The sequence below is a fragment of the Scyliorhinus canicula genome, chromosome 4 (assembly GCF_902713615.1).
Source record: "Scyliorhinus canicula chromosome 4, sScyCan1.1, whole genome shotgun sequence".
Lineage (NCBI taxonomy): Eukaryota > Metazoa > Chordata > Chondrichthyes > Carcharhiniformes > Scyliorhinidae > Scyliorhinus > Scyliorhinus canicula.
In genome coordinates, this window is record NC_052149.1 from 35,245,243 (window position 1) to 35,262,664 (window position 17,422).

The 17,422-nt window shown below is 46.8% G+C and overlaps 1 protein-coding gene across 3 annotated transcripts in view; it reads left to right on the forward strand.

Annotated features, from left to right (window-relative positions):
* pif1 (PIF1 5'-to-3' DNA helicase homolog (S. cerevisiae)) overlaps positions 1-17,422 on the forward strand; it is a 39,113-nt gene that overhangs the window by 16,706 nt on the left and 4,985 nt on the right. For all 3 annotated transcript variants that reach the window (XR_005460304.1, XM_038794012.1, XM_038794013.1), the window contains exons 7-11: positions 332-438; positions 2,275-2,414; positions 7,365-7,471; positions 7,822-7,909; positions 14,298-14,443. Coding sequence is in view for 2 of the 3 variants with exons in the window: in XM_038794012.1 (XP_038649940.1) it covers positions 332-438; positions 2,275-2,414; positions 7,365-7,471; positions 7,822-7,909; positions 14,298-14,443 (588 nt within the window). In the remaining variant the exon portion in view is untranslated. The remainder of the gene's footprint in view (positions 1-331; positions 439-2,274; positions 2,415-7,364; positions 7,472-7,821; positions 7,910-14,297; positions 14,444-17,422) is intronic.

Here is a 17,422-nt window from a genome sequence, read left to right on the forward strand (position 1 = left end):
GCATAATTATACTCACTGATGTGTTTTATTTATTTTGTAAGTGAGGAAGAATTTACAGGTGATCATAATGAAAATGAAATGAAAATCGCTTATTGTCACAAGTAGGCTTCAATGAAGTTACTGTGAAAAGCCCCTAGTCGCCACATTCCGGCGCCTGTCCGGGCAGGCTGGTACGGGAATTGAACCGTGCTGCTGGCCTGCTTGGTCTGCTTTAAAAGCCAGCGGTTTAGCTGAGCGAGCTAAACCAGCCCCTAATATTCTAGTCTCTTAGATTTTTGGAGCCTTTGTTCAATTGCTCAGTAAAGTGAATGGACTTTGTACTTGACTTAAGGCTAAGAGTTGGCAGAAGTGCATCCACGTGAACATGGAACTAACAGATGTGCGAAGACAAACTGATAAAAAGTTCATTGCAATGCTGCAGGCTATTCGGCTTGGGAGGCAAGTATTCCATAGAGTATCTTGCATATAAATCTTGTAACCTCCATTTTCAGTGATGCATTTAGTGGCAGTTATTGCAGTCATTAAACCGCGGTAAACCGGATAAATCAGATTTCCATCAAGGTGGATAAGATTTTTGATTTTTGACAAAAACATAAGCACAGCAGATACAGCCACTCGGGTAGACCATATTAACAAATTTAAGATGCAATTCAATGTGTAACTGGAGAGAAAACGAGGACTGAGGGCTATTATAAATGTGATTGATTCTTCACAAATTGAGGCTAATGGCCTTCTCCCATTTCTAAAAGATTATTTTCCATTCTTAAGTGCCCAGTGATTTGGCACGGTGGCACAGTGATTAGCACTGCTGCCTGACGGTGCCAGGGACCTGGGTTCAATTCCGGCCTCGAGTGACTATGTGCAGTTTGCACGTTCTCCTCCAGTCTGTGTGGGATTCCTTCAGGTGTTCTGGTGTCCTTACACAGTGCAATGATGTGCAGGTTAGATGGCTTGGTCATGATAAATTGTCCCTTAGTGTACACAGGGATGTGCAGATTAGGTGAGGTTACGGGGATAGGGTGGGGGGGGGGGGGGGGGGTGGGGGGTGGGCTTGGGTGGGGTGCTCTTTCAGAGGGTCGGTGCAGACTCGATAGGCTGCATGGCCTCCTGCACTGTAGGGATGGTTCCATGATTTGAATACTTTCAATTTGATTTGAACACTTTCAATTTTGTTAGAAGTTGCTTCTCTGCACTCTGCATTTGGCCAACATAGGATCAATTCTTCCCCCCCCCCCCAACATCGTATCTGATGAAAACAGCAGTTGATATTTTTCTTATTATTATTTTTCATCTGGCGAGCATTGTAGTCGATGAGATATGAGCCAGCGAGTTACTGTCCCTCTAATGACTGGTAAACGTGCCAGCTGTTGCTCCGGGAGTGGCATTCTCTCCTCGGGGAGCCAGTTGGTTGTGAGTTCAAGACACTTTCCAGAAATTTCAGACCAATTATTCCAGTACAGCATTGCATAGTCTAAAGTGCTGCTTTCAGACGAGACTTAAAATAAATGCCTATCTGCCTGCCAGGTGGATTTAAACTATTTTAAAGCACGATTCAAAGGTGAGCAGGAGGGTTCTGCTTGTTGTCTTGGCCAACCTGTAACCCTGACTAAGCGATCACCAAATTATTATTATCATTATTGTTATGATCTCACTCGGCAGTTTATCGAGATGGATATCAAACATGAAGTGAAGTTGGAACAATCGGCATCAAAAGTTTCACATGGAGAAAAAGCCCTGGTGTGGACTTTTGAAGAGCAAAATGGCCAGCTTCTGTGCTGCAGTAATCTATGTTTCAGCGATTAGCTTAGCAATGTCATGTGGCCCATACTATCTTTATTATTTCTTTTGGAGCTCAGGAGCAACGTTCCCTGGATTTTTTTTTTAAAATTTGGAGTGCATGGGCGATTTATTTAAGGGTGTTGCCCCTTTATTTTTTTTATGCAACATCACAAGCAGGGTAATTTAAAGAGGTTAACTTGTGCACAGCTTGTGTGGGAACTTTTTTAGTTGCTGTGTGGCTTAGAGGGAACTTTGTTATATCTGACTGGAATAACACACTGACTGGCGCTCCACTGCATCTGCTCCCCAGGGAATTCTGTGCTTCCGTTAATTCACTATACATTTTTAGATAGACAAGGGTGGCCGGTGAACCAGTGTCAAGATCTATCCAGCCACTGACTAAGAATTATTGTGTTGGCTGCTTTGGAAGCACCATTGGCGTGGAGATTTCTGTTGATGTATATTGGAAATTACTTGAGGCTGTTCTGAAATCAGGTGCCCAGAAGAAGTCACAGCCCAGTTGATCAAAACAGCCAACCAGAAGATAGATCGAGATGGAATCCTAGCAACACGGCTTTGCACGCATAAAGATGATGTGGAATTGACCAACCAGCAGAAGCTCCAGCAGTTACCAGGTAATGGGTGGAAATCCTGTGTAGGATTCTGAAACCGATCCAGCCAATGCCTATTCCGTGCTGCTGACTATGTTTTCAGCATTTGCTTCATTGCAAACTCCTAATGTGCCTGTTTCCACCCTGATAATCTGATCCATTATGCTTTTAACCTCCATTCAGTATTATTTGTAATTGGACAGCAGCTGCTTAGTAAACAAAGGGTACACTTTGAGGACCAATCGAAGCATAGCACTGCTGGAGAGCTGAAATTGATGGAAATACTCAGGTTATGGCAGCGTCTGTGGTGAGAAACCCAGTTTAACATTTCAGGCCCATGAGATTTCATCAGAACTGGGAAAAGTTGGAAATGGCCGTTCGGGATCTCATTTGGATGTAATTATCATTCCATAATAGACCATCCAGTTTGTATTTATTGAGTCATTATTCAGTCAGCCTCTGGTGTGACTCCCAATATGTTTTCCTTTTACAATTAGGTTTGTAATTCTTTTTAATTGGATAGTTTTACATTTGTGTTCAGGGTACTCCATGCAGTGAAGATGATAGGAATGGTTTAACATTCTGATGTAGCTCTGGGCAAGCGGTTGTTGTAACAATTATTCAGCTACTTTCAAAGTACAGTTTTCCAGTTTGTTCTCCTTCATCCCAGTGTGGAATCTCAATGCCAGGAGAATGTAGAACACTAACTGTTGGGATCAAGCAGTGCTATTCATAGTAAAGCTTGTTTCATCTGTCTTATCCTCCATCTCAAGAGCATCCTACTTCATCAACACCGCCACTTTTGAAGATTATAAATTTAGTGCAGAATGGTCGGGAGCTCTCTTTTGACCCATTTTCTGCAGGAATGAGACCAGCTCAAATGTTTTTCACTTGGTTACTTCACCTTATTGGTCTGGACCGTTCCCATTGTTTAAAGAAGATTGTGTTAACCTATGGTACCAAGTGGGCCAAGTTTACTGTAACAGAAGTGAACAACAGAAGCTCCAGGGTCCCAGGTTCGATTCCCGGCTGGGTCACTGTCTGTGCGGAGTCTGCACGTCCTCCCCGTGTGTGCGTGGGTTTCCTCCGGGTGCTCCGGTTTCCTCCCACAGTCCAAAGATGTGCGGGTTAGGTGGATTGGCCATGCTAAATTGCCCGTAGTGTCCTAAAAAAAAAGTAAGGTTAAGGCGGGGGGGTTGTTGGGTTACGGGTATAGGGTGGATACGTGGGTTTGAGTAGGGTGATCATGGCTCGGCACAACATCGAGGGCCGAAGGGCCTGTTCTGTGCTGTACTGTTCTATATGGTTAAACTGGCTGAATGTATCTATAATATTATAATAATGTTGAAGAACCGTAAGAATCTTGGTCAACTCCTTGCTATTATAATGCATGGAAGAAAGCCTTAATATGCTCATGGGAGGTCAACATTATTAAGACTTTGCGTTAGATGTTTTGAGAAGATTTTTTAAAAACGATTGTCACCATGGAAATGTTGATTGGGGAGGGGCAGAACAGAAGAAATGTTTTGCAGACTAGATTTTCATTTGTCTCGAGTGAAGTCCTTTGCAGTCATTTGTTAGCTCCCCTTATTCCTTATTTTAGTTTCCATCTTCTCTATACGCACGTTGGGCGAGATTCTCCCGTACCCGGCGGGGCGAGGGGGTCCTGGCGGGACGGAGTGGCGTGAACCACTCCGGTGTCGGGCCACCCCAAAGGTGCGGAATCCTCCACACCTTCAGGGGCTCGGCCCGCCCCGGAGTGGTTGGCACTCCGCTGGCGGGATAGGGACCTGGCGTCATGCCAACCGGCGCCGAAGGGCCTCCGCCGGCCGGCGCGAGTCAGTGCATGCGCGTGCTGGCGTCATGCCAGCGCATGCACACATGGAGTCACTTGCGCACCGGGAATGGCGGATGACCACGGCCTCCGGTGCGGAAGGAATAGAGTGCCCCCATGACACAGGCCTGCCCGCGGATTGGTGGGCCCTGACCGTGGGCCAGGCCACCGTCGGGGCACCTCCCGGGGCCAGATCCCCCCCTCCTCCCCACGACCCCCCAAGAACCCCAGATCCCGCCCGCGCCACCAGGTCCCGCCGGTAAGGGACCAACTCCAATTTACGCCAGCGGGACCGGCATAGAACGGGCGGGACTTCAGCCCATCACGGGCCAGAGAATCCGGACAGCCCTGGGCCCCACTGACTCACGCCGGACTCTGCCATTCTCCGAGGAGGACACCGCGACTCACGCCGGGCCGATTTTTGGGGTGAGGGAGAATTGGGAGGAGGGCGGGTGCAGGATTCACACCGACCCCCGCCGATTCTCCCACCCGTTATTCTCCATTCTATGGCTGTGAGGATGGTCCTTTTGAGGTACAACCAAATCTTACAATATCTTACAATATGGTCATCATTATAAGATGAGTTCGGGTACTCTGCATGGACATTTGTTTTTTATTTGATAAATGAGCTTGGCAGATAGCGTAGGAAACAAAGAGTGCTAAGTGGAGGCGAAGAGTTAAATCAAGTAATTTTCGGGCATGCTAATGCAGTGGAAGCAGAATGCATGTGGGCAGAGCTGAGCGGTCACAGGAACATTAACAAATCCTCACGGGAGCTTGGTGAGCACTGGTCAATGAGATGTGTTTTAGAATCAGAGAATTTACAGTGCAGAAGGAGGCCATTTGGCCCACTGAGTCCTCACTAGTCCTTGGAAAGAGCACCCCACTCAATATTATCCGGTTTGTCCCCCCCCCCCCCCCCCCCCCCCCAACCCCGTGTCTGGTACTGATGAAGAGCCTGCGTCGGTGACCAAAGAGGAGTTCACCTGTCCGTGTTACACCTCCCAATCTGGCTGCATCTGTTGCGGATTCTAGGCCAAGTGCAAAGAAGTGGAAGAGACTTCATTGCCGGGGGAGCACTGGGGATGAAAATGGCTTGAGGGGAGGGGTGGGAGAATGTTCCGGCGCTCTCAATGACCACTGTGGATTATCGATTGATCTCCCTGTTCCCTGTGGGGTTTGTGAATTATGAGTTCCCATTATGAACAGCGGAGGCTCCCCAATAAGGACTCGCTGACAATACTTTCAAATATGTGATCCGGACCGGTGGTCACGGGCTGGGGTGCTAGCTTTGTACATCATGATTGCCGCTTTATTTTGTTAAGGAGTAAACCCGAGTTTGTGTTCGCCTGGCCTCAGCTGGGGCTATTACAGTGGGTACAATTACAGCTCAAATGTATGTGGGAGGCCAGTTAACTTAGTTGGTTGGACGGCTAGTTCATGATGCGGTGCAACGGCAACCGTGCTGGTTCAATTCCCATACCAGCAGAGGTTATTCATGAAGGCTCTGCCTTCTCAGCCTTGTTCCTCGGCTTGAGGTGTGGTGACCCTCTGGTTAAAACACCGCCAGTCAGCTTACTGTCAAAGTGGAGAACAGTTTATGGTCCTCTTGGGGCTGCAGCGACATACAGCTTGAGTTACAAGCTAATTGTTATTTTTATACTTTGAACATAATTATTTGCTTTCGCGTGTTGCAAGCTTTTATTCATGAATGGGAGCTGTATCATTTTGTTTCATTTGAAACTCTGGGTGAAAGACTGCCTGAATGGAATTCCCAATTGGAGAGAGTTTTTTTTTCCCTGCTATAGAGCCATGTCCATTCGACTGTCCAAACTTGTTTTACATTAGACCCTTGTAATCAGTAGACAGAAAAGATTTCAGCCCCCTCCAGCCTCCCCGGACAGGCGCCGGAATGTGGCGACTAGGGGCTTTTCACAGTAACTTCATTGAAGCCTACTCGTGACAATAAGCGATTTTCATTTCAATGCCTGGTATTTTTAATTTGGAGCATCTTGAGGAAACCTAGCTCTGCATTTTCATAGAATAGAATCCCTACTGTGGAGAAGGAGGCCTTTCAATCTGTCGAGCCTGCACTGACCCTCTGAAAGAGCATCCTACCTAGGCCCACTCCCCCACCCTATCGCTCTTAACCCCAGTTATAGAATTTACAGTGCCATTCAGCCCATCGAGTCTGCACCTGCTCCTGGAAAGAGCACCCTACCCAAGCCCAAACCTCCACCCTATTCCCATAACCCAGTTACCCCACCCAACACTAAGGGCAATTTAACATGGCTAATCCGCCTAACCTGCACATCTTTGGACTGTGGGAGGAAACCGGAGCTCCTGGAGGAAACTCACACACACATGGGGAGAACGTGCAGATTCCGCACAGACAGTGACCCAAGCCAGGAATCGAACCTGGGACCCTGGAGCTGAGAAGCAATTGTGCTAACCACTATGCTACCGTGTTAACCTCGCATGTTTGTAAAACGTATGCTGCCCAATTTGTTTTTCATCTCCGAGTCTGTGGGTCACCCACGCAAGTTCTTCATCAGCAGAAAACGAGAGACTATGATGAGCATGAAACCGTGGAAGGGCATATGGAATATATGTGCAAGGATATATAACAGGCCACATGAAGCTGCAGGAATGAGATGCATTGTTTGACTGTTTTTTAAAAATATATTGAAAAATTATTTTTATTCAGTCTAAAAGGTTCTCCAGAAAAGGTGAGGTCATTATTTTTGATGGGAGAGGCAGGTGAAAGGGGAGTTATGAGGGAATTTTATTCTTTTAAATCTGTCAGCATGAAGCATGCAAATTACACCCAAACCTTGGACAATGATGAGCTTCAAGCAAAATGGCATTGGCCCCTTGTTTTCCCAGCCTCTGTCTGGACATCTGAAAATCCTGTTGCGGTATTCCTGCTATATATGTGGTAAAATTCTATGCTAGAACCTGGGTGTGTTCCATCGTCTTAAGTTTTCACTTCTTAACCTTTTGGATAAGTCATGATGAGCTACTCTTTCACTGCGATAAATATAATACCTTTAAATCAATTTAATGCAGCACTTTTTGTATTGCATGAGAGAAGCTAGGCAACTGGGTTCACCCATTCATTTTTATTTTTGTGTTTACAGGAGAGTCACACACATTTGAAGCTGTTGATAGTGACCCCATGCTCATACAAACGTTAAATAGGCAATGTCCAGCAGGGCAGACACTGCAACTAAAGAAAGGGGCACAGGTTTGTATTTAATATCCGAGGCTATTGTTTCTGCGCTAGAACAAGTCCACTCTGATGTTATTATCATCCCTGTATTTGGATATCCTCCTCGACCCCAATTCCCATTCTATTGGGTACCTGTTGGTTTCTCACCCATTAGACCCTATGATTTGTATTTCAACTGGTTTGATGACCTGGCATCTAAACAATGCTGGACTATGTTGCTCAATGATATCCAGAGGAAAACATTGGTTACCAGTGCCAAAAGAGAGACTCTGTACGCTAAGGCAGTCAGTAAATGATGTTTTGTATTCGGGAACAGCTCTGACCCTACTGTTCTTCATCCTGAACTGGCTTCCTCTGTTCTGCAGGTGATTCTGACTAAAAACTTGGACATCGAGAGGGGAATGGTAAACGGTGCTCGAGGCGTTGTTGTTGATTTTGAACCTGGAAACAAAAGTAAGTGCTTTTGCACAGTTGTCAAGAGTTAGGAGGTGATGGAATGTGGTTAATTATTTCAAAAGTAGGATGTATGGGAAAATGTTTTTTTTTTTATTCTGATTTTTCCAGCTAGCAAAATAGAACAGTAAGAGGTTCATGTAGTGCTTTTCACAGAATAACAGAATTGTTACAGCACAGGAGGCCATTCAGCCCATCGTCTCTGCAACAGCTCTCTGAGCAATTCACCTCACGTCATTCTCTCTCCTTCTCCTCGTAACTCTGCACATTCTTTCTTCTCATGTAACTGCCTAATTCCCTTTTGAATGGCTCACCTGCCTCCACCACACTGTCGGGCAGTGCATTCCAGACCCTAACTACTCGCCTGTACTGAAAAAGCTTTTTTCCTCGTATGGTTTTGGCTTCTTTTGCCAATTACTTTAAATCTGTGTCCGCTCATTCTCTATTCTTTCATGAGTGGGAACAGTTTCTCTCCCCAACTATTCTGTCCAGACCCTTCAAGATCTCGAATACATCTATCAGATCTCCTCTCCATTTTCTTCCTCTCTCTTTGAGGAATCTCTACCATTCGCAAACACTAGAAACTGTTCAAATGGTATCTGAACAGCAGTTATTCAAGCAGAGGTTAAACAACTGTTTTCCTCTAATCCTTGAGGAGGAAAGCGACTAATTCCTATTGCTTGTAAATAAATGCAAAGAAATGCAATTATACAGATATATTAACTTGTCTAAAAATAGGTTGTAAAAGAATAGAATTTTGAAGTACAAGAATTATTTGATACAGTGCGTGTGACTTACTTTCTGATTGGATTAAAGTAAATTAAAACTAGGACAATTTATCTCTAATGTAATTGTTTTAGATGTATTTTAAGGTAAGGAATGGTGGCACAGTGGTTAGCACTGCTGTCTCACAGTGCCAGGGACCCAGGTTCAAATCTGACCTTTGGCAACTGTGTGGTGTTTGCACTTTCTCCCTGTGTCTGTCTGGGTTTCCTCCGGGTATTTTGGTTTCCTCGGACAGTCCAAAGATGTGCAGCTTTGGTGGATTGGCCATGCTAAATTGCCCCTTAGTGTCGAACGGTTAGGTGGGGTCACGGGGATAGGGCGGGGGTTTGGGCTTGGATTAGAGTTCTCTTTCAGAGGGTTGATGCAGACATGATGGGCTGAATGGCCTCCTTCTGCACTGGAGGCATCCTATGAAACGGACAGCAAACTATAGAACTTGAAAACATGGCGTTTTGCACCCACGCCAATTACGTTAGCTGTCGGCTCATGTTCCCGATGTTATGTCAGTTCTGGATAATAGGGCAGGCAGGCAGGAATAAACATTGGGAGCCTGTGCAGGTTATTCAAATTTAAGTAAAGTGGGTATTTAAGCTTGTTAATCAGGCAACTGACTGGAATAATATGTAGCATCTGGAATAAAACGCTTCCTCGGTGTGTTTCACATCTGGTGGGTTTCCTATTTTATTGGGAGGTTTAAAAGGTTCAGCTGAGCCCTAAGTTTCAGGTTCTGTGACTGCTGGAAGTGCTTCATGTGAGAAGCAGAGCTGCATTTTAAACTTATCCTAATTAGAGGCCTTATTCCTCTGGCTGAGAGATCCATTTGGGCCTTGACCATCACTTTAGCCTTCAAACTAGGCCACATGGGGATTGTGGTGTCTGTGAGAAACACAAACGTCCAGAGAGGAGGAGGAGATTGAGAGGAGGAAGGGCACATCAGGAGTTCCAGGGAACACTGCCTGTGCATGAGGGTGCCAGAGCTACCCCACACCAGAGGGTGATGAAGCCGTCATATGTCCACAAATGAGGGGCAGGATGTCCTGTGTAGCCCTTTGAATATTTAGGCACAGCTGCAGATTTATAAGACACAATACAGGAAGAGGCTCGGGCAGTCAAGAGCCAAGGCCACATCCCTTTGTGACATGCTGGCAGGGGAGATTTTGTCCCACTGTGTTGGGAACAACCAATGCATGGAGCTGTCCTGGTTACTGTTGCACTCAACCTCTTTGTGACAGGATCCTGTCAGACAGTGTGTGGAGACCTCTGTGGAACGCAGCCTGCTGCACACCACTGCATTAAGGTCTTCACTGATGCGAAGGGCCAGGAATTACATCACCCTCACTTGGCTGTCTGAATGGAGATTCTATGTTCTCCCCGTGTCTGCGTAGGTTTCCTCTGGGTGCCCCAGTTTCATCCCACAGTCCAAAGATGTGCAGCTTAGATGGGGTTTCGGGGATAGGGGAGGGGGCCTAGATAGGGTGTTCTTTAGGAAGTTTGGTACAGCCACGATGGGCCAAATGGCTTCCTTCTGCACTGTAGGGATTCTGTTGATTCCATGGGAGAGAATTTGCAGGCTTCCCTAGGCTTCATTGTACACACATTGCCATAAAGGCACCTGTTGGACAGCCCTGCACCTTCATAAGGGTGTCCACTCATCGAATATCCAGCTTGTCTGTATTTATCATCGAATGATCATGCAGGCTTGCGCCAGAAACTGGGCAGCAGCGACACTCGCAGGTGCCTGACTATTCAGCGGCCCTGATGCCCTTTATGATGGCTTCTGGGTGACTCGGGTGAAGACATGGCTAAATTCTTCCAGATGGTGGCCGTTGGTGCTCGTCCTCTGCCACTAGATCAATTGATCCTCCCTGCCTTCCGGTGAGGTCCCAGGAGCAGGCTTGGTGCCCATGTTCCTGATCTCTCTGGCTCTGGATCCCTGAACAACAAGCCAGGGCATTGGTGTACAGGCCAGAATGCATACCCACGATAGCATTTGCAATGTGCTCAGTTTAGCCGCTTCAAAACAGTTATCAGTCTATGAATGCAGTAAGCATAGCATCCCAAAGAGTCATGATCCCAAAGAGTCATGATCCCAAAGAGTCATGATCCCAAAGAGTCATGATGTGGAGATGCTGGCGTTGGACTGGGATGAGCACCATAAGAAGTCTTGCAACACCAAGTTAAAGTCCAGTAGGTTTGTTTTGAGTGGGTGATAGCAGTGCACATGCCTGGATGGACACCTCCACAATCCGGGCCAGAGCGAACAATCCCTCTGGTGTATCTGCCAAATCTCCACATGCTGGATATCCAGAATCTGCTACCTCATGGACGATTCCAAAGGCTTATCATCTGACTCTGCAATGGCCTCTGGATCACCCTGGACACTCCTCTGACTGCACGACGTCTGCTCCACCACACACTCTCTGGCAACTGCTTGTGTGATTGTGAAGTGTCCTCACTGGATTGTGCATGCCTTCATCCTGACACACTAATCCTTCCCAAGGATCTCTACTGGTGCTTGGGACAGAGAGAGGATGTTACGCTGCATTCCCGAGAGCTCGTCCTAATTCCCCAGAGGGGAATGACATCCTGGCATCTAGATGAGGGTCAGCAGAAGATACTTGACCTGTGACAGAGACAGAAGTAAGGGGGTTACTGGTCATCACAAACCTTTACACAGCTGCACAAAGTACCAATCCTCAGCAACATTGCAGTCATGTGCAATCTGAGAGATGAGACTATGCAGGAACTATACAGACGTAGCAACATTCCGAGTATGAAGCTTCTCTCAGTTTAAACAATGAACCAAGGTTTTTAACTTTCATTTAAGCAAGCCAAACCTCTTTCCACCTCCTACTTGTCCGATCCCCTTTTCTCTGTCTCAGCCGTTTGTCATCGCTCCAGACACATGCCTTCCTCCGATCTTGCCTCTACCAATGGACCTGGGTGGCTCAGATTCCCACAGCATGACCACCTCTTCCTCAAATGGAGTCAGTACAAGGTTTGGCACACCTCTTCCAGTCCAGCCTCTTTCCCGGGCATTATGGAGACACTTTTCCTGAAAATAGGTGTAACATTGCAGTCACTAGCAATGGTTGTTTATTTGCATCATTCTTCCCATCCATTATTAGCACACTTGGTAGCCGAGATGATGTCCACCTTCCTCATCTACACAGGGTACCAGCCCCCAGGCTCAAACTGGACCACAGAAATAAGTGCACACTGAAATTGGCACTAACGTCAACACCCATTCTGTACCATGCTGCCTCCAGCCAATCACCCATTCCTCCAGCAGTTGCAACGCTACCATGTAGCACACTGGCACAAGGTTGCACAAACTGTGGACTTGCTGAGCTTGGCCCACCTCATAAAGGTCACTAGGACCACATGCACCTTACCAGCTCAATGCTAATGAGCTCAGCAGCATAACCTCCTGGACTGCATGTGTTTTAGACGGATTACTCTCCTTCCCACTGGATGGCATTAGTTGATGCAGTCAATTTGAAATGGCACAGAGGAGAGCCCACAGGGGTCATCATTAAATCGAAGAGCTAGTTTGGCTCTTCTTCCCCCATCTCTCCCCTTGCTCTAATGGCTTGGACGTCTCTGGAGGGAAACATGTGACAACCAGATAACTGATTTGGAAAACATGTTAATGTTCAAAAAGATTGCCGCCTCTGCTCAATGGCAAACTCTGGACATGTCCGATGTTCAACAGATGCACATTGGCCTTAAAAGGCCTGCAAATGTCTCCTGTACAAAAATAATACTGAACTCCGCTCAGTGCAGACAGTTGCTGGGTCCCTTGACAATGCCCCCCGTCAGGGGCCCTTTAAATTACTTGCCTTGGCCTCGTTCTGGGTCACATCCAATGTCTTTTGAGGCCAGACATCCCACCCTCCAACACTGAGCAGATTGTTCACCGCCTTGAAGCCTCAAAACTACCCCCCTCCCGAGCATAAGTGGATTAAGTAGTGTTTCATACGGTGAGTTTGTTTGAACGTTGGGCCTGGAAGTCAGAAGTCTGGGTCCCGCACCCTACTCGAGCATATTATTCAGCCCATACTGACCAGTACTGCGTTTTTTTTTAGTGGCTATTGGGGAAAAGTATCAGATTCTCGATAATTGGTGATAATCCAGGTTCAGTTAACAACATTGTAAATAAAGCTAACTGGCGTCCAGGCTCAATACAGTGCTAATCAATGTTGCTTGAGGAAAATTCTGGGTTTAAGTGTATAGAGCGTCTATGCTGAGACAAAAGGATATTTCATTTATTGGGACATCTAAACGACTCTTATAGGGTGGATAGTATTTTTTTTTCCAAGGACATTAAGAAAGGGGAGATGAGATTTGTGGAACGCTGATGGTCATGTAAGGGAGTCAATTATAAGGATTCAGTTGAGACTGTGTGGAGTTTGCACATTCTTCCCGTGTCTGCATGGGTCTCAACCCCCCACAACTCAAAGATGTGCAGGTTAGGTGGATTGGCCACACTAAATTGCCCCTTCATTGGAAAATAAATAAATAAATAAAAAGACTGGGAAAGTGTTGCTATGGTGAAATCAAGCTATTTTGGTAGATGTTTTCAAAAATGATGACAAAATGGATTCAAGCAAATCTCATCAACATTGCATGAAATAGTGTTGAGCTGTTATTTGTGACCATAATGTAGTAAAGGCAGCCAAAAAAGTTTTCGAGGAAGGTTCTACTTAATCGTCCTTGCTGAGATTTTGAGAGCACAACATTGGGTAGGCAATGAGTGAAGCAGGACAGCGAGAGGTGCAATGCGTGGAAGGCAGCAACAATGGGCACACAGCGATGATGACTGTGCAGTGACAAGAGATACAGTGGTAATTTAACCCCTCCAAGAAAAGTAGAGCAGGTGAGAAGGTAACATTTTCATGACACTAACCCACTAACAAATCTGTCCACTTGTTTTAACAGAAATGAGCAGGGGATTAATGTGCTCTCGGTGAGGGGCTGCATGAGAAAGGTGGTTAAGGATATTGTGTGAGGGTTAGGGTATTCACCTTTTTACAGGTCTTTCATCTTTAACACATTTCAGTTAAGATTTTTGGTACTCTGGGTCTATTGAAGCCAAAAGGACCAGCTCTATGAGAAAAACTCTTACAGTACTGCCTGTGGGCCAGGCAGAGCAGGAATGTTTATCCTGTATCCTCTCACAGCCCAACGATCTTGCCCACCTCCAGCAGCATGATCTGAGACCCTAGTTCTCTTCCCTGTCTGTGATTTCTCCCTCCTTCCTCCTCTCTGCTTTCCGTTGCGGACTGGTCCTGCAGCCCTTTCCTGTTGACAGGCAGCTAGTCTGTTCTCAGGCTGGCTGTAGGGCAGGAAACATGCAGAAAATATTTTCAGTTAACATATGCAGATTATCTGGTTAATCAATACTTTTGATATTTTGGGCACAAGATCCATATCCATCCGTGCCCTCCATAAATAAAGTGGCGTAAGTGCATTTCCATCCATTTTTAGTTTCGACTGTGTTGGGTCTTTGTATATATTGAGGCATCCACACAGTGGTTACATGTTACAGATATCTTTTTAGTAATGAAACATATGAACTGGAGAAGGTTTCTTCCTACAGCGCTGCCCAGAGTGCGATTTTTATGTGGTGTTATAGAGACGATAAAGCCAGAGCGTTGGATGATTAAAGCTTTAGGTGGGACCTACCTGACGAGACACCAGCTACCTCTGAAGTTGGCCTGGGCCATCTCCATTCACAAGAGTCAGGTATTGTTTTGAACCTTACTTCATTGTTTTGAACCTCATCTTCAGCTGTGCCATTAATGCTCACCTCAGCTGCCTTACACTCACAACTTCACAGTCTCTGTCCTTTTCTCCTTCCACTGGGATACCTACCATCTCAGTCGCAAGTACACTTCACACCTTGTCCAAATTTATTTTTATTTTTTTTAAAAGAGCCCTACTGGTCCAGCTCTGTACTGTTAATGGATCTCATCTCCTTCTGCTGAAATTCAAACTCCCAGCCTATTTCCTCTTCCCAATGGGGCTGTTTAGCACAGGGCTAAATCGCTGGCTTTGAAAGCAGACCAAGCAGGCCAGCAGCACGGTTCGATTCCCGTAACAGCCTCCCCGAACAGGTGCCGGAATGTGGCGACTAGGGGCTTTTCACAGTAACTTCATTTGAAGCCTACTCGTGACAATAAGCGATTTTCATTTTTTTTTTCATTTTCAATTGGCTTTGCTTGGCAACTAAGCAAGAAGCTGTTTTTTATTTATTTTTTTTATTTTCAGAAATGGCATTGCAACCAGGTAAACCAATTTGGAAACACTTCCTCCAGAAACCAGGGCCGGGATTCTCCCCTACCCGGCGGAATTCTCCGCACCTTTGGGGGCTAGGCCCGCGCCGGAGTGTTTGGCACCACACCGACTGCCGCCAAAACCAGCACCAGCGGCCTTTCAGGCCCGGCGCCGGGGCTGGCCGAAAGGCCTTCGCCGGTTCGCGCATGCGCCGGTGATGACGTCAATGGCAGCTGCCGCTGACGTCACCACCGGTGCATGCGCGCTGGGGGATTCTCGTCTGCCTCCACTATGGCGGAGTCCGTGGCGGCGGCGGAAGAGAAAGAGTGCTCCCACGGCACTGGCCCGCCCGCCGATTGGTGGGCCCCGATCGCGGGCCTGGCCACCGTGGGGGCACCCCGGGGTCCGATCGCCCTGCGCCCCCCACAGGACCCCCGGCCGGGGGCCCACTTGCGCCGCCGATCTCGCCGGCACCAGAGGTGGTTCAAACCTCGGCGGCGGGAGAGGCCTCCCAGTGGCGGGACTTCGGCCCACCATGGGCCGGAGAATTGCCGCAGGGGCCTCGCCGCTCGACGTGGCGCGATTCCCGCCCCCACCAAATCCCAGATGGTGGAGAATTTCTGTCACGGCGGGGGTGGGATTTTCGGCGGCCCCGGGCGATTCTCCGACCCTGCTGGCGGTCGGTGAATTTCACCCCTGGTCTGTGCTCCAACGAGGAACAGAGTCTGAAAAACACATGCATCCAAAATATTTCGTTACAATGTGCGATCTTCCTTTTTTTTTAAAAAAAAAAGAGCACGTTGTGTCAGGTATTGTGTTCTGGCAGAAGGATTTTAGTCTCATAAAGTGGAGGCTGTGGTGTTCTTTGTGTTGCTAATCTGAGGATGGTTGGCGTGGTGTTCACAAAGACCACAAATAGCTTTTATATTGAACAAAGCTATAGATTTATTTACACTACTTAATTGGATTTGACACTTACTTTTGTGTAACACACTGTTGATAATTTAAAAAATACAATCTACACTGATATACTCATCTCTACACTCATTCGCACTATCTTTCCTACAGTCTGTTTTCGAGCTTTCTCCTCGACTTCTCACTCACAAGGCTTGTCATCAATGCCTTATATAGTTATACATTTAGCTCCCTCTAGTGATTGATTTGGACATAAAATTAAGTGTAAGTTCTGTACATTTATGATAATGTCACAGAGGTGTGTTCTATAGACAAATGCAGCATTTTGTGCAAATATAGGGGAATATTGGCTAGAACCCTGGAATAAATCCTCCTCCTTCTTTGAATACTGCTAATTTGATTGTCCATTTTATATTTCATCTGAAGAACAGTGGCTCTGAGGAGTGCACTGTTGCTGGTATACCGCACTCCTTCTTTGAATACTGCTAATTTGATTGTCCATTTTATATTTCATCTGAAGAACAGTGGCTCTGAGGAGTGCACTGTTGCTGGTATACCGCACTATGTATTATTATAGACTGTATAGTCCCAGCCCCGATCATTTCACCCCAGGGCCCGGGTGCTGCAAACTGAGGCACTTTATGTAATCTAAACTAATTTATAAGTACAAATTTGAAAATTCAGATACATTTCCCCCCTCCCTCGCCTAAATATTGATGGTATACATCCATATTCCTGTTGAGCAATACACGGAATTGAAAATGTTGCTAATAAATGTGGGGAAACTGTCTCTTTTGGTGAGCGGAATCTTATGGAGGCAATGGAGGTCTCTGGCATTGGCTGAAGAGCTGCTCGGAGCTCCTCTTTTTTTTTTTCTGGAACGCCTGCCACATCTTCTTCTACTCGGGCACTTGTAAGGTCAGCAGTGGGACTTCCCCAGGATCCATGAGTGGAAGTCCCAGCTCTGGGAGCTGTGTCAATCAGAAGCTGGCAGCTATATTGAATGGCAGTGCCGGGGAGCTGGTGACACCCACCAGAGGCCTTGGATCATCATTGGGTTCCAGGGCAGAGGAAAGTTTTTTTTTTTTAGGGGGGTGGAATGGAGATGTCACAGGATGGGAGTCAAGAGGGGGGATCTGGGAACTAAGAGCAAGGGGTTGTCTTCCAGGGCCCTTTAATTTTATTAATTGATCTTTATTCCACCAGTCTACATGGTGAATTTGAATCCATGCTCCCCGACGTTTTACAGTCCAGTGACGTTACTGCACCACGGTATTTCCTTGGAACCAGGGGCCCCCACCACGATGGTTCCCCGCACAGGTTTACTTGTACTCACCCCACAGGGTGAGCCCCCTCCCGCCGCTGGGTTAATGTCAGCGGGGTGAGGATATTTCCTCCTTAAGGGCCCCAGTTGGTGGGAAGGCCATACACAGACCTTGCTGCCATAGACTGAATCAGAATGGAGGCTGGAACTCTCCACGAGGTAAGATTCCGCCCAATTCCTTGGCCAATTGACCGGTCTGGTTGGTTGTG